The sequence below is a fragment of the Phalacrocorax aristotelis genome, chromosome 1 (assembly GCF_949628215.1).
Source record: "Phalacrocorax aristotelis chromosome 1, bGulAri2.1, whole genome shotgun sequence".
NCBI classification, from domain to species: domain Eukaryota; kingdom Metazoa; phylum Chordata; class Aves; order Suliformes; family Phalacrocoracidae; genus Phalacrocorax; species Phalacrocorax aristotelis.
This window is the reverse complement of record NC_134276.1, coordinates 170,213,293-170,236,759: the sequence shown is the minus strand read 5'-3', so window position 1 is coordinate 170,236,759 and position 23,467 is coordinate 170,213,293. Positions and strand designations below refer to the sequence as shown.

Here is a 23,467-nt window from a genome sequence, read left to right as displayed (position 1 = left end):
CCACCAGACAGTTTGCATCTTTTGAGGAAGTTGTTTAGTTACCTTGATTAGAATGAAGAAATCCACTTACCAGTATTTTGGAAGTATAAGCACAATTAACAGAAATTCCTGTCACAAGGTAAGCCATAGTTTTCTCTGGAATAGCTTCAGGTTCTGGAATTTTTTTATAATGTTTTTCATTGATGTAAGCTTGGACCACCGTCATTCTGTTCATGGTCAATGTTCCCGTTTTATCTGAGCAGATAGCTGTTGCATTGCCCATTGTTTCACATGCATCCAGATGTCTCACCAAGTTGTTATCTTTCATCATTTTCTAGAGGAATAAAAGCAGTCAACAGCAAGCCACGATCACTGCTTCACATTTCAGAAATTCTCATTTTGGGTGTCCAGTCTTACACAGCAGTTTTGAAGACACTCAGCCTTCAAGTTTTTCTGGCATGTTACATTCTTTAAGGATTCCTTTAAGTCTATCATGTCACAGTAAACTTTATTTTGAACACGGTTATAAATACAGTCTTAATCTCCTGTATTTGCATGTCATGCTGACTACTGATACTAGTCAGACTCTTATGAGCAAGTAGTTTATGATGATATTTAGAAATAGAGAAATACAGACTGAGCTTTACCAGACACAACATTTTAAAAAGTCTTTCTGCTCTACGAGAAAGATCAAGTAAACTATGTTACAAACTTATCTGAACATCAAATGATATATATTTCAAAGATGCTAGAGTCAGACTTAAAATCAGATACAAACTGAGAGCATAATGTTTAAGCTATGATAGTGAGGGCTACAAAAACTCCATAAGTAAATAATTTAAAACAACGTTTGACCTAACAGGTTTGGACAGTATTTTAACCTCAAAGAGGCAGAGTAATTTCAAATGATACAATACTGAGGCCACTACTAGTTAGTACGGTGAAGTTATTAAGTTTAGAACACAGCCTAAAGAGCCATTGTCTTCACAATTAGATTTTCAGATCAATAACCTGTCCAGGCACACTGAAGCAAAAAGAAAATTAAGAGAACAAAGAGCATGAGTCAAAAACCTGCTGTATAATAAATAGAAAGCTATACGTTCTACAATATCCAGTCCTCAAGAAGAACCAATCTGGAAACTTTTGCGGTAGTTGCTTAACATGTCAGTTAGGTACAAGTTCAGGTTTACGGAAGAGTTTGTTATTTACCAACTCTAACATTTATTTTAAGCAAGTGCTACAATGTTATGAGCTAAACCCATTCATATTTAGTTGGTGACAACAGGCTGTTACTGCTCACTGTTCATGTTAGTGTGTATTCAGAGATCAAGAAAAATACTAGGGCAGATTTCTTATGCAGTTCAGGGAAGCAAGACAAGTTTCTCCCCCATCTGTTATATATATAGCTGATGCAGCATGTCTCAACTGAGATTTTACAGCCGATGAATACACCCACCTACCTGTAAGATCTGGTCCCCATCTATCCACTTACCTTAACAGAGTAAGCCAGAGATATAGTGACTGCAAGTGGAAGACCTTCTGGTACTGCCACCACCAAGACTGTAACTCCAATAATGAAGAACTTCACAAAATACTGAATATAAATTGGCGTACATTCAGCAAGCCAAGGTCTCTTCTGAACCCAGAAGGTATCAATTACAAAATATAACACAAGGATAATGACTGTGATTGCAGACATCAATAAACCTTGTTAAAAAAGAGAATAAACAGTTTTCAGAAATTATCTCAAATATTATGACAATATAGACTGTGGGTAAGTCAAGTGCAAATACTTCTGCCTTTATAGAAGTTAGTTTATAGCTAAGGTTTTAAACAGGCAAGCCAGAAAACATTGAGGTAGTTCTCAGAGGTGTTCCAACTTCCAAAGCAAGTATTTCCTCATGCATTTCGCCCAGAAACTTCTAAAATATTTTCTTTTTTACTTCCCATTTAATTGAAAAGTGTAGATCTAATTACAACAGGAGAGACCAATATGTGGTCAATTGACTAAGCAGAATAAGATCTGAAATAATTCAGTAGGCCTTCAACAATTGTACTGCTGACTTATTCAGCAGAGAAAGCTGCTGACAGTCTGCACCCTGCTTCCTCCTGAAGGCAGGATTAAATATGGCAGGTAAGCACAGTGTTCAATGAACTGGGAGTAACTGGGAAGACAAATCGGCACCGCTGTTAGCAAGCTGAACAGCACACTTAAGCCAACACAGAGTAACACTGAAGCAAAATGGACTTGACTGAAATAAAGGAACAGAAGTCACTGAAGTGTCAGCTTTTTACAGCGAGATACTTCAGTGTGTGGACCATCCCAAAGCAGAAAGACTGAAAAATGCAAAAATGCATGCATGAAGTAGATGAACATTAAGGGTGTGTGAAGAATTACACTGGGTCAAAAGGTGCACAAAGGTAAACAGGAGCTCTCATTTATGAAAGACGTGAAAAATTGTTTGATAAGAACAGTATTTTACATTAAATATACCATGGAAGCTTTAGTCAATGTTTGTTAGTAAAAGTTTCTCTGAAAAATTAACATTGCTATACATAACTATGGAGTGCTAAAGCTAAAAGCTTAATTGCTTTGTCCTCGCACCATAACTGTCTTATGATATAGCTGCTGAAGTCAGCCCTTTTTGGAGCTGTGGGCTGGGCTACGAGCCTTCTAGAAGTTTCTTCTAGCCTAAATCTTTCAAACACTCTACATGTGCCAAAATAAATCCTGAAATATTTGAATTAAACCTCTACATGCCAATAACATTGCATAAAATTTACACAGAACTGCATTGTTGTTCTACTCTACTTTCAAGAATGAACGGTTTATCAAATGTTTTGACAAGACAGATGAATATTAGCTGATAGAAGAATAACACAAGCTAAAGGACAGTAGAAAGTCAATAAAAATATTACATATCAGCAAGGCATATGTTAAGTGGAAGCTCCTAAGCCTCTGGAAGTACCAAAAGATAACCTACGGCATTTTCCAGACTTCAGTCAATTTATAGTTCTCTAAGTACATCACTAAATGCCACATCTTATCTAAAAGGATCTTTCATAACAATTGTCCAATGTAATGAAGTTGGAATTTTCTCTACCAGAAGCTAACACACTAAAGCCTGAATCTATTTAAATCAAGGAAAATAAGGCCATCTACACGACACAGTCTGAAAAGCCATCAGCACACTCAAGCACAATTGCATATTTGCGTGCATTGGAATTCTGCACTTAAAATAATCAAACCAGTCAAGGCTAGCTACTTAAGTTATCCCCTCACAAACTATGCATGTTCCAACTTTATTCAAACATGTGACATCAACATAAGGAGGGTACTGATACATCATACCTGCTTTGCCAATCTGAACGGCGAGCTTTGTAAGTTTGCCTTGGAGAACCGACTTTTCTTTCTTTGGCAAATTTGCTCTCTTTTTGTCTTTCTCATCTCCATCCCCACCGTCCTCACTCTTCAGTGGTTGCATTTCCATGGCTGCACCATCCTGAGCTTTAGCTAGAAGTTAAGATCAAATAAAATTTAGTCATTTGGGAGTCCCCAAAATCAATGATACCTGAAAAGCTTGATAACACCAGGCTCCACTAAACACCAGTACTGCACAGGACCTTGTATCTAGAGATGCCATACTGCACGTGAATGTTTAAACAAGTGTATTGGGTGTAGGTGTCCAGGTGTCCACAGTGAGGCAGGCTGTCCCCCTGCAGCCATGGAGAACCACAGTGGAGCAGATATCCATACTGCAGCCCATGGAAGACCTCATGCCACAGCAGATTGATGTGCCCTGAAAGAAGCTGCAGCCTGTGAAGGGCCACGCTAGAGTGGGCTCCTGGCAAGAGCTGTGGCCCATGAGACCCACACGTGTGCAGTCTGTCCTGAAGGACTGTACCCTGGCGGAAGGGCCCACATTGGAGAAGTTAATGAAGGACTATATCCCATGGAAGGGCCCCCCATGAGGGAGCAGGGGAAGAGTGTAAGGAAGAAGAAGCAGCAGAGACAAGTGTTACGAACTGACCAAAAAACCCCATTCCCCATCCCCCTGCACTCCTCAGAGGGAAGAGGTAGAAGAATCAGAAGTGGAGCCTGGAAGGAAGGTGGGGCAAGGGGGAACATGTTTTTAGTTGTTTTTCTCACCATCCTACTCTATTTTTAATTCAAAGTTAATCGTTCCCAGGTTGAGTCTGTCTTGCCCATGAAGACAATTGGTAAGTGATCTCCCCGTCCTTATCTCAACTCACAAGCTTTTAATTCTATTTTTTACCTTGTCCTGCTGAGGAAGGAGTAAGAGAGCAACTAGGTGGGCACCAGGCAGACAGCCAAGGATAACTCACCTCAACAAGCTTGAAAATCATTGGTAAAGTTTACTTTTGTAGTGTCTAGCTGTGTTGAGACTACCAAGTTCATTTAAGCATTTGTTTTGCACAGATTCACTTATGCCATCTTTTGCATAGGCACTTTGGATCTAAGTATTCAATATTCATTTTATAGTGAAGTATGTATTCATTACATACACGCTCAGAAAATAAGGACTTGCAAGAAAGTATCAGAGAACCTGCATTTACCTTTGTTACGGTTTTCAACAGCTCCATCTTGCTTTTTACCTGTTGGAGAAGGGAACAAGTTGTGTTTTAGATTGGCTGTGCAGAGATAATTTCAAATATAATACATACATTACCATATGCTGAAATAAGCAATGGCATTTTAAAAAAGTGTAGAACAAGCTAGAGACAGAGGGCTGACATAACTGAAGCTTTAAAAGTACAAGTCAACTCACAGAAACAGCTCACATCAGTTTTTTTGACTTTTCCTGTACAAGACTGCTGCAGTGTTATGCTACCATAGTTAAGTTTGCACAAATTACTGATACAGACATTTATTACTTCATTACTTGTGAGGAAAGTTTTTAAAAGGCTTGCCTAAACATTTTTTTAGGAAATAAATTTGTGACATTAAAGTGATTCTGGTGGCCTCAGTCTTGTTCTTCCAACACTTGGCAACTGTATCTGACTACTACTGTAAATGAACTGTAGGATCTCTCTTCCAGAATCAGTGCTTTTGTACAACACTGCAGAAGGTACTGTAGTATAAAATACTTATAAATCCACACCAAAGCTTAATGGAGGTACAGCACTGGATTACTGGATCTATGATAACCCTATTTACGCAAGCATGACTATAATCTGTTGGCAACATACCAATATTACACCACTAAAAGAATAGTTCAAATTCATAATAAAATATCACTCCTACCTCTGGTAAGAAATGGAGTTCAACAAGAGATCATAAGAAAGGACAGTAAAATAGTGAAAGAAGTTGATAAGAGAAACATTAAAGGTAACTAGAAGACAGACATATCATGTGTAGCTTATCGGGGCTGGGGCACTACCTTTTCTCATTTGGGTTTTCAGATAAAGTTTAGATACTACCTTGGCAAGCGACAAACTTTTCTCCTAAGTAGAGAAAGCAAGGTTTATATTACTATTTGCAATAACCTGAAATGAAAGCACAAAATTGAGGAACCTAGAATAAAACCCAGAATTTTTCACTGTCACTGGTAATTCATTAAGTCTTTCAACTTAGGTTATATAGACTGAAATGCATGAGAGTAGTCAGGTAAAAGGAAATCAAATTATCAAGCAGCCTGTCTGGCATGACATTTAACACCTCCACTACATCATTAGTGTAGACATAGTCTCACTTCTATATATAAGATTTCTTCCCTAGCATCCTCTGACCAGTTGATGAGAAAAAAGGCATGTTCACCTTCTCCAGAATATGCCAGACTTCCTCAGAACTCATCACTGTCTCCTAATTTAGTATTTTCTCTTTCCTAGTGCTCCTCTCCCTCTTACAATAGCAAAGTTCTACACTCCTGCTACTTCTAACTCCTTGCATATATGTTTGCTTTCACTTTGAACCAAGCCACACACAGCCAACTAAAAATACCCACTTTAATCTCCTTAACATTCACAGAGAAGCTAATTTAGTTTAACCTGAATTTTACCAAGGAGAATCTTATCAGGCACCTAACCTAAGGAAAAGAGGAAGTTGTCTATCTTGGGAGACAAAAAATCCCACAGGTGTCCAGGCCCTAGGATACACCAAGATGCTACTAGTCAAAAAGACTTATGCTTATAGCATAACAGACACTGGCAGAATATTAATATGAGCTATAGTCTTCTCCATATCTCCTGAGGCAGCTGGTACTGTTGCTTGCTTCTTCCTCCTTCCTCTGTAAGGGCAAAAGCAAAGGATAGAAACTGTTCCACACTAATCCCTGGAAATGTTGCAGGTCAGCTTTTACTCTTCACTACCATGCTTGAGCTTGAAACTAATTTTTGACCTTTCAGTTCTTCTTGTAACAACTCTTGTAACTTAATTCTGAAGACTCTTACTGCTTTAAGTTTCAAGAAAGATCAGAACTGTAGAGTATTTGTGGATTTGGGCAAGAAGACAAAAAGCACAGTTCAATCCTAATTCCTGCACACAAAGCACTTATTTTTTAACAATTGCCTTGTTAGTTTGAAGGCACTGAGATTCCTAAGCACATTTCTGTATGGTTTTCCATTACTGTTTCATAGTCCTCTGATGAAAAAGCATAATTTTATGCCAAGAATCCTCAGAATCCATCCCATCCTGCAGAGCTCACAACAGTTTCTACAAAAATTTTTGCTGTGGTGAAGCTCGGTCCTGAACACACCTTGTGAGAGCTAGTATCAAAATATTACTGGTTACCATGCCTAAGCTTTGATTCTCAGGATAAAGGCTATGGCTTAGATGAGTGACCTTATAATACCAGCTACTGCACAAGTCCTTCAGAGTAAGGAGGACAGCCCATTTCACACTTTGCAGAAAGGCTCCGAAGTGCTCCAGATTACAAGCCCCTCATCCCTCCAAAAATAAAGTTTACGGAAAAGTGCTGCTAGGGATCTGCCTTGTGTATAAATCTGAGCATTCAAAGTTTCAGCTCTGGAAGAAAAGGAGTGGCAGAAGCAGAGGTCTGCTCACCTTTATCAAAATCAGGCTTATATATGTTTAAGATATCCACAAACTCAGCAGTACCAATGATAGAAGCTTTTCTCCTTTATGTGTCACAGAAGAACTCCCTATACAGTACATTTTATATCTGTCAAAAGCAGAACTAGATATTTATTGAGTTACTGGTAATAACCTGTTTGCCATAAACAAGTATTTGCTATTAGATGTGAATGAACTTTGAAGTTACACAAGATGGCAGTTTAACAACTTATACATGGTATGGCTGGTTAGGGGTTGTAAGCTTTCCAATCTCTAATTGATCAACGAGATGTGGATTTTTAATTAAGCTTCATGTGACATGAGTTATTAGTACTCTTAGGTCACTGGACCTGAGTTTTTTTTCCTGTGAAACCTACTGAAAAGATGAGGTTTCAGATAACTAGAACATGTTTTTATCTAGTAACATTCAGGAGTTCTCCCCTCTCTCCCCATGGATTTAAGGTTATTATTCCTACTTTTCTTGTCCTTCTTCTCTTTTTCCTTTTCCTTCTCCTCATCATCTCCTCCAGCTCCAAGTAAGGTAAAGATGATTCCAGTCTGAGAGTTCACACCTACAGCAGTAACTACCATTCTTCCAGAGCCTTCCATCACATGTGTACCTGAAAGATTGAATCAGGTTTTCCACTGAGACTTGAGCAGTTATATGGCTGAGCACAAAGGAAATAAATTCTCAAACTTCATGTTGACAAAACCCTAAGATGTGTGTATAAACCACTGTGTTCCCCTAGAGCTTTAATTGCCAAAACTATCTGGAAAATAAAACCATAAGCAACTGTACGAAATGTCAGTCAATTTTAAGAGTCTTCTCACTTTGACCAAGTTTAGTACTAGTTGCACTGGTTTTGGATACTTTTAGGAGTCAGCCAGTTTGTCAGATTTTAACCTCAAAATTTAAATAACCAGTTTAACCCCAGAAATCAACCACTTCCTTCAAGAATTGTTATACGTTACACACCTGACAGCAGCATAGGATCTCTGTCCAGAGATTTCTTAACATGATCAGATTCTCCAGTCAGTGAGCTTTCATCAATTTTGAGGTCATTTCCTTGAATGAGTACACCATCAGCAGGTAAAAGATCACCTACGAGAGATCACTGGGTATGTTGAGTGCAGTTCCTTTTTTAAAAATAAAATAAAGTTCAACTTTAAAAATGTTTACCATATTTCACTTGTGCAATATCTCCAACAATTATGTCAGCTACTGGTATTTGGATGACTTGGCCACCTCTGATGACTGTGAATTTCTGTTCTTGTTCAATACGGCTTTGTAATCCTCGAAATTGTTTCTCTTTACTCCAGTCATTGAAAGCTGTTACTAATACCACACAAACTACAGATAGGAGGATTGCTGCTCCTTCAATCCAACCCGCTTCAGATTCCTCCTCCTCTTCACCAATATTTACTGATCCACATACTGCAGAAAACAGGTTTTAGATTTAAGAAAGTTCACATAATTATTTCGACAGCAAAAACGTTTTGCCAGACAAAAGGAACTACTAAGAGTTGCTAAACATTTTCCATGCTAGCCTTCTTTACAATTTTATGTTTATTTTCAGTAAGGGTAACACACAAAGAAGCTAAAGAACCTGAAAGCTAGAGCAGGTCAAGGAAGTTAAACTACCTAGAATTTAACATCCCTGCTTATCTGAACATAAGAGAAATGGATAAAGACAGTTACCTGCCCTTATTAACTTGATGATGTAAGAATGCCAGACCAGACAATTCGTTAACCACCTTCTGCTTTCTCAACAATTTCCGCTTTATCTTCAACTTAACAAGCCAGATACCATTACAAAAATTCAGTTCAATCAAGACCAGATCCTTTCATCTTCCATTTAGAAGTATAAATATAGCTTCATTTCTTAAATTAGAAAGTTACCAGTGCCATATTGCAAATAAGGTGAAACTTAAGACTTGCTGTCTTTCCAATGAAAGCATATTTACGCAATTTATCATTTGCTCTCATATTTCAGACACAGCTAAAAAAAAAAAACACACTTGCACAGTGACATGGCTGGATTTAAGACAAGTCCTTGTTCCTGCTGCTTGCACTTTAGCTTTGGCATTATTTTGATCAGAATGATCGCAGATCATGACCACGGAAATCTCATGTTGCCCTTTTAAGGCAAGCTAGATTTCTAGTAGTGTTCTCTCAATAAGGAACAATAAGCTGCTTTTCCACTGACTTACTGTCCTCCCATCAGATTTACAATATAGGCATATTGGACCAGGAACATCAATAGGATAACACAGGTAGATACCTACTTTTTAAAAATTTTACTTACGTGATTCATTTCCTCCTGGAGGCTGGTAAAAAGAAAGGCCCAAGGATACTACGGCTGCAATTTCTAATATAATTAGTGTAACGTCCTGTAGTGCTTCCCATACTAACTGAAGAAATGTTTTTGGCTTTTTAGGAGGTATAAAGTTCTTCCCAAAAACTGCTTCTCTCCTTTCTATATCTGCTGGATTTCCACTTAAACCTATTCAATAATAAGACAAAATTAGTGACACGTACTTGCATTTCGCTCTCACATTAGAAATGACAGAGGTTTCCCATTCACGGAGTCAAATCCTACTCCATATTTCAGTAACGATACTAAAAAGCTGTATCTCAAATATAAATATACAACCATTACCCATAAATCAGAGTCACTATAGAAAACCAGCTGTATTTTATAATTCACACTTTGCCATTACAAAGTAAGCTGATGGTCTACCTATTTACACTTAATATGACATAGCAACAGAGTAATAGTAACAGACATACCTTTGTACAAAGTAAACAAGTTTGCAAGACAAGATCATTAGTAGAGTTACTACTAGCGAGACTGAGAAGCACCATGCAGCTTTAGCATGACCACAGCCTGTGAAGCCAGCTCTGGTTCCCACTGTAGGGATTCTCTATTCAGAGATAACATCCTAGGATCCTACAATTAATGTAACATTTATAATGAAATATTTAATATAATTAATAATATAAAATACTATAAAGATAATATTTTTATATTATTTAATTCTTATATAAAATACTATTAAAAGCTGCTGAAGCTCTCCAGGCATCATGTGGAGAGAGGCAGCCACTCTCCAGATCACAGAACGGTAGGGGCTGGAGAGGACCTCTGGAAATCATCTCACCCAACCCCCCTGCTTGAGAAGCTACACCTAGAGCAGGGGGCACAGAACCATGTCCAGGTGGGTTTTGAATACTTCCAGATGAGGAGACTCCACAACCTCTCTGGGCAGCCTGTTCCACTGCTCTGTCAGCCTCAAAAGAGGTTTTTCCTCATATTCAGGTGGAACTTCCTGCGTTCCATCCTGTGCCCATTGCCCCTTGTCCTGTCGTTGGGCACTGTTGAAAAGAGTCCAGTCCCATCCTCTTGACACCCACCCTTTAGATATTTATAAGCACTGATAGGTCTTCTCTTCTCCAGGCTGAACAGACCCGGGTCTCTCAGCCTTTCCTCATAAGAGAGATGCTCCTGTTCCCTGATCATCTTCATAGCTCTCTGCTGGACTCTCTCCAGTAGTTCCCTGTCTTTCTTGACCAGGGAGTCCAGAACCAGACGCAGTACTCCAGATGTGGCCTCACTAGGACAGAGTAGAGGGGGAGGAAAACCTCCCTCGCCCTGCTGGCCACAATCCTTTTTATGCAGCCCAGGATACCGTTGGCCTTCTTGGCCACAGGGGCCCATTGCTGGCCCAGGGTCAATGATGCTGTTTCTGCCTGGACAGCAGTTGTTTGTGCTTCTGAAGCTTCCCTTTCTATCTCCTCTCACATAGAAAGATCCCATATTTAGAACCCTTCAGGGTCTGTCACCTCAGTTTTGTACTTATCTTCTTTCTTATATGGCTTATTTCTTTCAGAGCCCTCTTCTCTGTCTCAATTCTTGTACCATCCTTAAGGGACATAACCAGGCAAGAGTGAGGGGCCTTCACTGAAAGACACTGCATGCTTCAAGAGTTAGCCACGTCCTTAAAAATAAAGGAATACCATGTATATTCAGTGCAAGGTCATGCACTCGGGGTCTTCCATAAATACACCTCCTGTTTACTCCTTCAACAGTTTCTGGCTGCCTAACCAGCCATTCAGAATTTAAGCCACTAGCTCATTTTTATAAAGCAAAATGGCCAAGGGTCCAGCCATGTTCACAGCAAAGGTCTGGATACTCCAGCCACATTGCTGCCAAGGTTATGATCAGCACCTGCTTGAAGAGAACAATTTTACTAGTAGCAGGTTTTTTTAGTAGTCAACTCAACTGCTTAATGATAAAGGCATTGCAAACAGCTGGGTAACCAATGAGAACAGTGACCACTGCAACCGGCTTTTATAATAAGCAGGGTATTTAACATCTCTAACAGACATTTCCTAGGACGATCACATGATATTTCAAGACACTTTGCAAAGACAACTGAACTGCAAAGCTCAGTTTTAAATGCTAACAGCTGCTGTGTAATCACTTAATTGAAAAGCAGAATATTACGTGCAGATCTTTTCAAAAGTGAAATAAATTAAACATACTTTTATTGTATATAATAAATTAGATTTATTCTAACACTCTTAGATTCACCTTGAATTCATATCTTCAGAAGCTTAATACAAAGGAACAATTTTACTGGTTAGCCATAACATTACACTTCTTGAAGTTCAAGCTTTGAGGTGCTTACTTTCGCTCTCAAATCAAACAGCACTGCAAGAGCATTTTGAAAATCAAGCTAAGAGAGGATCTAGAGAAACTCAGGACAGCTTGGCCATTCCAAAAGGCTGGACCGTATTGCTATTTTGCAATAGATACCATTTCTCTCTTCCTTTCAGTATGGCAAAGTCTGGAAAGTTATTTACATAATGTCAGTGGCACCACTTTCCTCCTCCCTTCACAGGGTACCAGGATGCAGAACAAAAATGGTTGCTGTATACTTCTGAAGAATGAAAAGCGCTTTCCAACAAGGCTATATAAAGTCAACCACTTAGTGAAGATTATTTAATAAGCCTAGCAAAGTCAAAAAGCACTTGTATTTTTAGTGTTCGGCATAATACACCATGCACCATTACTGAACTTGCTACATTTACCACACAGCTGGCAATTTTACAGTTCACAAGCTACAGTCCTGAGGTAAAAACTACTGCCATTATATTCTTAACTAGGGCAATTTATGTTATTTGGGGTTAAGTTTGAAAAATATTACGCAAGGAACTAGTTAAAGCTTCATATACACATTTATTAGAAATTTAGAAGCAGAAATTACTAGACAATCAAAATTATGTAGACCTGTGGAAATATTGATAGCGGTCAACCTCTCCAGATTATAGAAAGGACTTTTAGTACTACAGATATGTCAAATATTCATTTATTTACATGTGTACAAATGTATACAAATGTGTAGGACAAAATAAACTTTAAATACTAAGCAGTAAAATCTGCTCAGTGTCTTTTTTTTTTTTTTAGTAATACTGGTAAAGGACAGTTTCCATTTCTTGTTTCAAATCAGGTAGGTCTGATCCAGATTTCACCTGAAAACAGACATTGCCTTACATTGTCACCAAGTTCAAAGCAAAAAATTATACAAGCTGAACTCAGCCACTGTAGCATTCTGGAACTACCTGTACTTTTGCTGTGAAGCCACTGGTAATTACACAAGTTAGCATTTTATATTATAAAAAAAAAAAGCTTCTGAATAGGAAGAAGTATCATAGAGCTTTTAGAGAGCTAGAACTAGTGTAAGACAGTTTTCTGCACACATCTTGCCTAGATTGGCTCATTAGAAATGTCTCCATTTCTATACTTAGAACTTGAATTTGACAAAAGAGGAGACCTAGTTCTACATTTACAAGAGCTCTCCAGTAGCACCTCTGAGAAATTTATAGCAGCTTACCTGACAGAGACTGGTTCTCTAAAGGTTCATGTAGTGATTTAGAGCCAAAATGACACCTTTGTAGAGGACACTGCTCTAACTCATCTTACTTAACCTTTTCTGAGCTAATTATCATGTCCGACTGTTGAGGCCTCGCTGTGTTTATGAGCTGCTCTCACACTTCACCAAGAAAAAAAAAAAAGAAAAGATGACACCCTTTTATCAAGTTAGTGACTGTATTTAATAGATTGCAGGACAGTACATCTAAATGTCAAATCCTTTTGAAAAGGAAAGGCTGTGATCACAGTCCTCAGTACAGCAGAATCAATCTGCAGGAAAGGGCATCTAACCCTTTCTAGTTTTAGTATGCTGACACTCATCATTCCCATGTGTTAACCTGCTTGTTACATTAAGGGACATGAAATTAATTCTGTAGTATACCAGGTATTGGTGCTTAGTGCATTATGGCCTTCTACAATCATACACCCACCTGGCTTGTGGTAATAATGGGCCTTAAATCTTGTGGATTAATGTAAAACAGGATTCAACTCTCAGTTCAGTTCCTGACTGTAGAAAACTACAGCCCTTTTCACTGAGAATGGAGACCGGCTTTCAGTACTACACAACAGGTCAAGAGGGCAATGAGAGACTGCTGCTCTTATCTAAGAGGTGTTAACACTGCTTGTACACAGCAGCGCTTCACATGCCTGCACTAAACTTTACAACTCCATGGATGCCAAGGAACAGAAGTTTGCACTCCTTGTGTTTTACGTGTTCCTTTAGCCTCAAACTGGTCTACTCCCATTCACTGGCAGGTCAGGCGTGAGGGCTGGCTACTTTCCATCTGGTACAAGGAACCCAGTTCACGTACTGAGATAATTTCAAAAGCCTGGGAATCAGGAGTCTGGCTTCAAAAGCAGATCAAGCCAAAACATGCTGAATGCAGATGTACCCAGAGGTACCTTATGGCATTAGTAGGCTGTTCTTGATCCAAGGAGACAAGCCTTTCCATGGCATTTCTGAAGAACAGAAAGCAACAGCTCTCCAGGATTAAGACAGCAGGCACTTTACTGCCACCAACACGACATCACAGCGGTTAAAAGCTATGTGAGTGCTTAAATGCTAAGACACTGCAATTTGCCAAAATCTTGATTTTGGTACTTTTCAATCATTACTAACATCGGGACTTCACGTTAAGTTTGAGTTAATGTTAGATAAAAATATGTAAGAACACTTGTGCGGGATACTACAGTTTAGATATCTTAAGCAATATGACTTGCATCTTTCACAAATTAAAGCTTATATCTTTCATTTACATTGGAAGAGAGTAGTAAAAGAGGGACAGATCTTAAGGAATAACTTCTGGAAAGCTCTCAGGAAGGAGACTTGTTACATTTATTTCCTTCTTCACATTTGTACAGTCCATCTTGGAGTAATAACTCTAGAGAGCAAAAGCACCAGGTAGCCACACTTCACAGAATGCCATCAAGTCCAACACGGCAAAGACTTCTTTAAAGATGCCTATTTCTAGAGAATAAGATCATGTTATCACTTCGCAAAACTTCTAACATTGACATTACCTCTTAGTGCCTAGAGCTGTACTGATAGTTATTTTGTGTAGATCAAATGAAATCTACAGAAATACTGTAGACTTAAAAACTAGACCCTGCTATTAAGAATTCAGTATAGTACAAACAGAAAACAGATGTCACCAGTTTCAAAAATCATTGTGTTAGGGAATACAAGAACTAGGTAGCAACACAGAAGCCCTGCATTAGACTATTCAAACCTTGTAGTCTACGACAGCATGATCTGAATTGTGAACTATAGGTCATATGAGCTATTCACAAAATTTACACTTTCACAGTAAGTTAAGCATTGCCATGTTGCATTGCTATTTCATATATAGATGCCTAGGTCAGTGAACTTTATCCCAAAGTGCAACTTCATCACTGCTCCAACATCTCACATGCAGTTCAGCCAAATGAAAAAACTCTTGCTTACTTATTACCATTGAATACCATTGCCTTAGGAGAAGTAAGAAGCAATATTTTATCATGGTAACTGAAATGCTTTGATAAACTTTGCTATATTAAAAAAAACTAGTAGCTTGCTTGACTAAGGTTTTTTCTAAATGGAGTTTCCTCCATAACAGTGTTAAGATTGACTTACCTTCATTTGGTGAAGTTTTCAATTTTGTACAGATGCCATGTACATCTCCATAGCACTCCTGTATTTTATGCAGTGCATCTGTAGCTCGAAGTTCCATAAGAGAACGGAGCTCTGCAAGAGTAACTCCAAAATCTCCATGATTAGCTTCTTTTACAGCATTTTTTACACCACTATATGCAACCGAGTTGTTTGCCATATCACCCATGATGCGTGCAGTCTTTAGTGTAGACAGTTTCCAGTAAGGAACAAGATTTCAACTTAAAATATTTCCAAAAGGAAAATAAATCCTTTGGGGTATGAAGACAGTCAGGAGAGCAGACGCATCACCCAAGTAAGAGACCCCGTCTGGAGAGATATCTTTGAGGTTGTCCCATGGCGTGTTCTGTTCCCCAAGCCAAATGGCATGAACAGTCTAGGGAAAGAATAAATATACATTCAGTTACATAACAGCTATAGTGAAATACATTGTAAGACAACCCTACTCGTCATATTGAGGTCACAGAACAAATTTCTGCTTAAGGACAATTTCTTCATATTTTCTATAATATTTTTGGTTAGCATTCAGCTGGCAAGAGTGACAAGGCATAAAATGGATGTTCCCCCTCCCAAAATGACCTCGCGTTATTATATTTTCTTAAATCATTAACTTCTTAGAACAGCTGTTGCCTTGAAGTCTTGCATTTTGCTTAGTACATCCATATGATTCATCAAGAAGAAACCTTTAAAAACTCCTGCAAGTAAATCTGTTTCCAGGGAAATGGAGTTTGGATCATTCACTGCTGATGTCACACTGGGTAAGAACATACTCAAGTTAAAAATCCCGATTTGTCACTGAAGCTTTCACCTCAGAGTTTGGGATGAGCAAGCTTTTGTGTGTTCCCATGAATTCATTTGTGCAAACCTCAAGGAAAACAGTTTCAACACTAACTTAGCCCACGCATGAAGTGCTTTTGTAGTGTAAGCAGGAGTATATCTTCAGGCAGACCTAAAGCATTTTCATTTCCAAATACTTTGAGCCCCCCGTCAGCCCATTTCATCACAACAAGCCTCCCACAATATCTGCATTTAATTCTTTGAACAGAGGGGAAAATTGCACAATACCACCTTCCTACAGAAATGATACGGAGACTAAGAGCAGCTCTTCTGTCTGATTATCAGGCACTGTAGATGAGAAATTAACATCTGCCCACAGGATGCTTAACCTGCACAGGCACTCTGTACTTAATTCTCAACTGACACATCTTGCACGTACACATGTCTCTACACAACAGTCTAGTGAATGCACAAACACTTCATGCCTATACAAAGATGCTGTGTGCAGAAGACAGAAGTCTGATCATGTAAGTCAACTTTATTAACATAACAGGGCATGGTGGGCACAAGTAACAATATATTCCCCCATGAAACATTATGACTGCCAGACTCAAATGAACAATAACTTGGACACTTCCAGGTCAACGAGACCCTCGGGTGTCATATGCCTAGCAAAGGCAGACAGTTACCACTGACTGCATCGCTTTATGAAGGTAAAGAGTCAAATAGCAAAGAAAAGATTTTTGGCTATTGCCCTGCCAGGTTAGAGGACTGTTCAGCTAAACCACAAGTGTCTGTGTTGAGGTCCAGGTATAAGAACCTAATTACTAGGATTTTAAGGTCTTGGTTCCAGGAAAGTCTCAGTTCTCTGCTCTGGAAACAATCAGCTTCAGCTGTAGTCAATCTGTTTTAACCACCAGGCCACAGTACTGCATTTGCACTGAAGACAATGATTGATGCTGAAAGACCCTGATGTCACCCAACCACAAGTGACAGTCCTGTCTCCAGCAGAAATACAACTGCTCTTCTCTTCCTATCACTAGGAGATTCTGAGAAAAGCACTGTCTATGGCTGTTTTCTGAAGAGCAACAAAAAGCATAAAGCAATCAATATTCATATGCATAGAACTTCAACATCCTGTAACACCAACAAGGTACCCAATTTAAAAATTGGTTTTAAATCTTCACTGTTTTCTGTTACTTGTGAAAAATATTACAACAGTTGACGAGTCCATGATGATGGTGTTAACCTGCATGCCAGGCTGCAGTTTTGATTAACACACATTCTTCAGCTCACTATAACATGTTCTGCTACAGTATCTTGTAAGTGAAAAAATTCATGCAAATCATGTATGAAAGAGTGCTCTTTAAAGCCATGCCACATCTTTATCTAATGCCTAGAAGCTGGGTGCTGTTGGCAAACTAGTAGCCTAGGAGGATTTATCGATTGGCATCTGGTCACAAGCTATGACAGTATAACAAGAAGCAGATCAAGCAAATGAGTTTGTATAGCTATGGAGAAGTTGCTGCAGCTGCTAATTAGGCAAAAATAGACCAAGCAGAATGCCCACAACTAATTACATCAAACTTGATTGAATTTTAATTAAAAAAGCTCTCTTCAAGCCTCTAGCAGCAGCCCTACACTTCAGGCCCAAATACACCCAAATCCAAGTACAGACATGAGGTTAGGAAAAGCTACAGCTCTAGTCACTGCTCACTTGGCATTGGAAAGCTTTGAGACTGGATACTGGGCCAAGGCAAGACTCGCTTTCATGTGCAAGTAATCTTAAGAGCAATAACCTTGCTTAAATCATAGCTCATACTGTGCTTTGCACTCCAGTTCTATCACCTCTATTGACCTAGATTCATTTTTGTTAAGATGTGACAGTCCAGTGATTAGCTACCACTAACAGTTTATACTGAAAGGGGTTCCCGGATGTTCTGAAGTACCTCAATGGTGTCCTTAGGTACCAATGGACCCTTGGGGTTCACAGAAAAGTTCAATAAGCTTACATTAGCACTACAAAAGTAGTGTGGTTCTGCAGATCAGCTCTAGCATCATTACAGACTACTTGGCACATCCATGTTAGAAAATAGCTCTGGAAAATTGAGAGTAACAGCATGAAGACTCTTCAAATTCTGAATACTGAGCAAGAGCAGTTTTGCTCCAAATCATAAAACCTTGGTTAAACATTAGCAATTGTTACACCAAACCAGACCAGAAAGTCTGCTCCAGTAGCCCATTTTTACCAGGCATTTCAATGGACAGTACAAAAGCCTCTCGGCACATGGGTACAGAATGGACTTAACATAGTTTCTTTGGTTCCTACAGAAAAATCTCGCTACAAATTTCTTTAAGAAATATGCTCAATGTGGTTTGATGTCAGATCTTGCAACATTCAATCGCTTCCTGTTACAGCAAGTTCCAACAGTCCACTTTTGAAACAAAGTGGCGATTCATAATTCAACTGTAAACGGTGACATTCAAGCATCATAAAAGAAAGCATATTTTTAAACTACACAGATCATCTAGTAATATTTATCTCTTCAACTAGATGAATATTTTATTTGTTTTGACCAGTGTTTCGGTTCTCAACTCAATTCTTGCAGCAGGCATTTGAGATATGTTATTTGAGTTGCGCAAGCTCTGAAGCATTAATAGTTAAGACCCACTCACCTCAAACTTCCAATCTGCTAATATCCCACATTTTAAATTCAGGAAACAGTTATCATAACTAAAAGTCACTTATAGACCGCTACTGAAGTTCCAGATTATTTAAACTTTAATTCGGTTGAAGTTACGTTACTGTCCATCTTAAACAAGCTCTATGCAAGATGATATAGAGGAGTCCGTCATTCATTAGGTACATCAACTTTTGGATAATCCTTTGTTTACATATCACTGAGACTAGGAGCAACTTTAAAGCTATTGTCCGTCACACTTAAGCAACTACAAGTCCTGTATGGCAGAGGCACCTTAGAGTAGGCAGCACATACTCTCACAGGCAGGATTCAGATATTTGCGCAAATCTCTCTGAAAAGACTCTGCTGTTCCATGACTGTAATAGAATCACTGACATACGTCATCACAGCTGCCTGCAAGAAGTACTGCATCTTAAATTCCTTACCCAAATCAAACTGGTATTTATTGCTGAGTATACTTTGTTACCAAAGACAATAATTCAAAACCATAACCCACGAAACAAAGGTTGGATAATGTCAGCAGTGTTAGAAGTTTGATAACCTCACAGTAGTAATGGAAAAGGGACAAGCTCTAACCACACAAGTCTACATATACAGATGTTTACCAAAGCATGAAAAGACTATAGATTACAACTCTATTTAATGCCACCAGAACATGCTATGCTGACCACAGCACTTTAAATATAAACCCATGTTACTCCCCCCGCCCCAAAAAGCAGCTACTATTGAGGCAGCCCTTAAGATTAAGCATGCTTCAAAGAGGGCTCCAGAAATAGTCCTTCATAGGTGAAAGTATTTAGTAATTAGTGATTTAGTAACTCCCTCTATTTGGAAGAAAGCTATAATCTCTGTTCTACACTTATTAAAATTAATGCTACCTTGAAGTGATAGTTTGCAGTGGCCATGCACGGATGATCAAATGTGAACAGCACGGTTTAAGAGTGGCATAATTACTACTGCCCAAATGCACAGAACCCAGCATACCTTAGACCCCTATCCAAGCCTTTCCTATTATTGAATTTGCATTTAATACTTGCTTCACCAACCTACAGGAAATGCATTTTAATATTGATTAAGAAAATTAAATCTTAAAGCACTTCAACAAATTCACACCTCAAGAGTCAAAGCTCAGGCAATTATATATCCTGTGTCATTCAATTGACTTTATGCATCTGCTTGAACACTATACATTCAGATATTAAGCATTAGCTAGTACTAGCATTTGACCTTCAACAACACTAAAGCTGGTTGCTGCAACATAGCAAAAGGCTTGCAAAGTGATTATCTGAGGAAAGCCTTTGTTTAATCTAATTAGTTCAGCAAAGACCGGACAGATCTACATACCAAGAGGTTACAGTAATAAAAAACTGTCCCCACACATTTCAGTTGTCATGCCATTTTAATCTGTTTAAAAAAAAAAAAAGAACACACAAAAAAACCCACACTTTTAGGATGCTCAAAAATATAATATGCTTTTGCATACTTTAGTTTGAAACCCACAGCACTGGCTGTGTTCCACAGCTTCAAGCCGTCACATGACATTTTTCCTTGGGAGGTGGGGTGGGAAAGAATAAGTTGTCTGTAATATTATTATAGTGGAAAGTGATTCTAACTGAGAAACTGATCTGGAAATCACACTGAAAAAGTCTGAGATCTTCTGCACTGCAGGGTCAGTTTTCTTCAAGAGGCAGACCCTCATACCTACTTGAAAGGCTACAGAAACTCACCTGCTTTTTCCACAAGAAATAGGAACAAATGCTAATAAAACAGAAAGTTCACATGGACCAGTATGCATTTATGGATCCCTAACCCATGTGTTTAAATGTGCCTAACTGAACAACTAGGAGTTAAATCACTTCAGTGGCATGCTGTTTTAGTGCAAGCATCTGGGAAAGCCTTGGCTTACAAAGAGACAATTACAAGTGCATTGAACAGCTAAGAGGAAGAGGGCACAATTGTGGAAGATACTCCGCAACAGAAAGTTTTTAATACACGACCTTCAGCCTTAGATGTGCCCAACAGTATTGTAATGACAAGTTTCCCTTATTATAACTCCTGTGTTCTAAACAGTAAATTCAAAGGTCACAAGTTTTGCTGAGTTGTCAAAGAGAAATTTACCTTCATTCTGAAGCTCAATCCCTTGGGAGGCAGGTGTATTCACTTCATTGAAATAAAAACCAGCTGCTCTTCCTAGACTCTGCAGTGGATACAAACACTGGCATTTACCACACTTTTAGATAAAGGATTGCTGCTGCCTACCATGATTGCCACTTTTGTAGTAGCAGCTTCATCCAACGGTAGTTTCTTTTAAGACCCCAAATTATTTCATATTGAAGTGATGGCTAACAAATTAGGAGCCTGAAGTCAATTCACTAGTACAAGTTAGCAATGTTCATGCAAAGGATTCCTGCACATTTTCCTTCCTATTTTGGTAGCAGCAAGGGAAAATTGTAGCAGTCTTGAAGGTGAGCTATTAGGCAATTAATAACAACAAAATTTGGATCAGTTTACTATATACATCAAGCAGCTGAGAACCTTTCATTTGAACTAATGGTTAAGCACGGCACAAAGACGACCTTCCCTCCCAAAGCAGCTCGCTCCACAGCCTCTGCAAGGAGCTCGGCAACTGATCAGACATTGTCTTATACCATGCACCAACCACACAGGCCTGGACTGCTCCGCCTTCCCCATGCCACCGCCTTTCCACACTCACGAAGCAAGTCAACTGACTGAAATGACAGCTGGATTAAGAAGGTTGGAAAGTGCTGTATAGGATAGTCTGAGTAGAAAAACTATTTTATCAAAAACTAATCACCAGCTTTCTGAATTTAAGGTATTTTAACTTGAAGATGAGAGAACTAAATAGATACAAGAGACTGATCCAACAAGTAGGGCTTCAGAAAAACCTATGAACACTTTCAAGGAACATCAGGCTTTGAGACATACTGCAGAGCCCCTAGAATAAAACTAATGCAATCATCATTACAGGAAGTGTCAAGTGTCCCTGTATTTAAAATACTAGCTTTCATACTCTCCTATTTCATATTACAACACTGAGTTGTCCACAAGAAGTGGAACACTTCGAGACACAAACCCATACAGAAGAGTTGAGTTTTTACCTACTTAGAACACTTTTCTGGAAGCAGGAGTTAATCATTCCAGATATCCATTAACAGAGCACTGTCTTGAAGGGTGTCCTACAGTCCACAGCTCTGACCAGCACTCAGTTTCTCCCTTCTCCACCCACAGGACCTGAAGCTTCCCTCTCAGTACTTCTTTTTACTAGGCTCACCTACTTTTTGGTCTGTGATGACATCATAGACTAAAACAGAAAGGCTAGATTTGACAGGGCTGTTTATAATACCAGGTAATTCCAAGGCTATAATCACAGAGAAAAAAGTTTTAACTTCTAGGTGTGACTGTCCCGTTTAGCATTATTTCTAGCATATTCAAGTACCTAAAATGTGTTTACTGTGTGCATCATCTTCCTTAGATAACTTGAGATGAGTGGAGCTCCCATCATTTGGACTGAGGCATCTGATGGCTGACGGTAAACTTGGTATATCACAAGGCTCCACCTACTAGCATCTAAAATGCAAGGAAAAAATGTTTGTCTAATGTCCACCAATCTTTTCCTTCACTTCAGATCCATTAAGTCCTAAATAGATGACTAAGGATTTAAAATCTCTTAATCCTGCACAGTTCAGGCTTTTATCCTATTTATTCAGGATAATTATGTTGTAAATAAGTTCTATTAACAGGTCTATCATAGTAATAACTTAATACATAACCCTAAAAGGAGATATTTTGGGGAGGGCTAGCGGGTGGGGGTGTGGTTGCAGTAAAGTCATCTCCACTGACAAATATTCACATTAATAAGTTCAGGAACAACTTACTACATGTTTCTCTTCAATATTTATCAAAATGGTATTGGAAAAAGTTACAATACAAAAAGCTGGACTTTTTCAAAAAGACACAGTAGCATGACATCCTATGTGTTAAAATTATGCATTATTAGACTACAACAGAGTTCGCTTGCATTCCCAAGTTACAAGATGCATTCCAGTCACAAAATTTGTCAGGCATGTGTAAAATGAGGCATATGACATCTTTATATGCAGCCAAGTTTCAAGTAAAGGGCAAGTGAAATGGTACCAAATTTCATCCAACAGAGTTGGAATCGCATTCCTGGATTTTAGTCACTTGTTGCATTTAAAGCTTAGTGTACGCCTGTAAGCAATGCATCCAGCTCGTCAGTTCTGACAATAATTATGACTCAGAGCAAAACAGCAGCTGACGTCCTCATAACAGTGATTCCCACAGGTATATATTACTTGTCTTGAGAAATTTTTTTACCTTTTTTCAGAAAGCCTCCAACTTTTGTGCTTCTCCTTAACCCTGCTTCCAATACCTTTTGAGCTAAATACACATTTCAGGTGTTACTTCCATTTTCACTTCCATCTTTTAATTCCCTGAATACTGTATGTGCATACCATTGAATTTGCTTTAGTCAGTTTGAGCAATGACTTTCCTCCCTTCCCATGTCATTAGTAAGTAGCACTAGTGGAAATGCTCCAAGTCAGCTTCAGGAGTTCTTAACACCAGAAGCCTCATTTCAGAACACATTGGACCCATTTAAATTAAAACGTGATCAAGTTAAATTGCATGTAACACTTCATCCAGAACCAGACATTTACCCTCTCACCCTGTTTTGAACACTCCCCTATTTTCTTCTAGAAAGTATTCTTTTATATTAATATGCATTTAAGCAGAGTGGTATGCTTTTGACTGTAACCATGCTTCCTGGTACCAAAGAGGTGCCAAAAGCTCTTTAAAGCTAGGAGCCTTCAGGCAAAGGGCAAAAGTCCATCCTTACCGGATTCTTTTTGTATTC

At 38.7% G+C, this 23,467-nt stretch overlaps 1 protein-coding gene across 8 annotated transcripts in view; it reads right to left on the bottom strand.

The window, feature by feature from the left end:
• Nucleotides 1-23,467, bottom strand: part of ATP2B1 (ATPase plasma membrane Ca2+ transporting 1) — a 63,742-nt gene that overhangs the window by 20,313 nt on the left and 19,962 nt on the right. For 7 of the 8 annotated variants that reach the window (XM_075080672.1, XM_075080675.1, XM_075080670.1 and 4 more), the window contains exons 2-10: nucleotides 15,059-15,470; nucleotides 9,319-9,516; nucleotides 8,193-8,447; nucleotides 7,989-8,114; nucleotides 7,489-7,632; nucleotides 4,558-4,596; nucleotides 3,332-3,493; nucleotides 1,472-1,686; nucleotides 71-313 (exon numbers count right to left, since the gene is read on the bottom strand). In XM_075080672.1, coding sequence (XP_074936773.1) covers nucleotides 71-313; nucleotides 1,472-1,686; nucleotides 3,332-3,493; nucleotides 4,558-4,596; nucleotides 7,489-7,632; nucleotides 7,989-8,114; nucleotides 8,193-8,447; nucleotides 9,319-9,516; nucleotides 15,059-15,263 — 1,587 coding nt within the window. In that variant the 5' untranslated portion in view covers nucleotides 15,264-15,470. Of the gene's footprint in view, nucleotides 1-70; nucleotides 314-1,471; nucleotides 1,687-3,331; nucleotides 3,494-4,557; nucleotides 4,597-7,488; nucleotides 7,633-7,988; nucleotides 8,115-8,192; nucleotides 8,448-9,318; nucleotides 9,517-15,058; nucleotides 15,471-20,691; nucleotides 20,771-23,467 lie in introns of those variants that run through there. The other variant, XM_075080676.1, reaches the window with a different exon arrangement.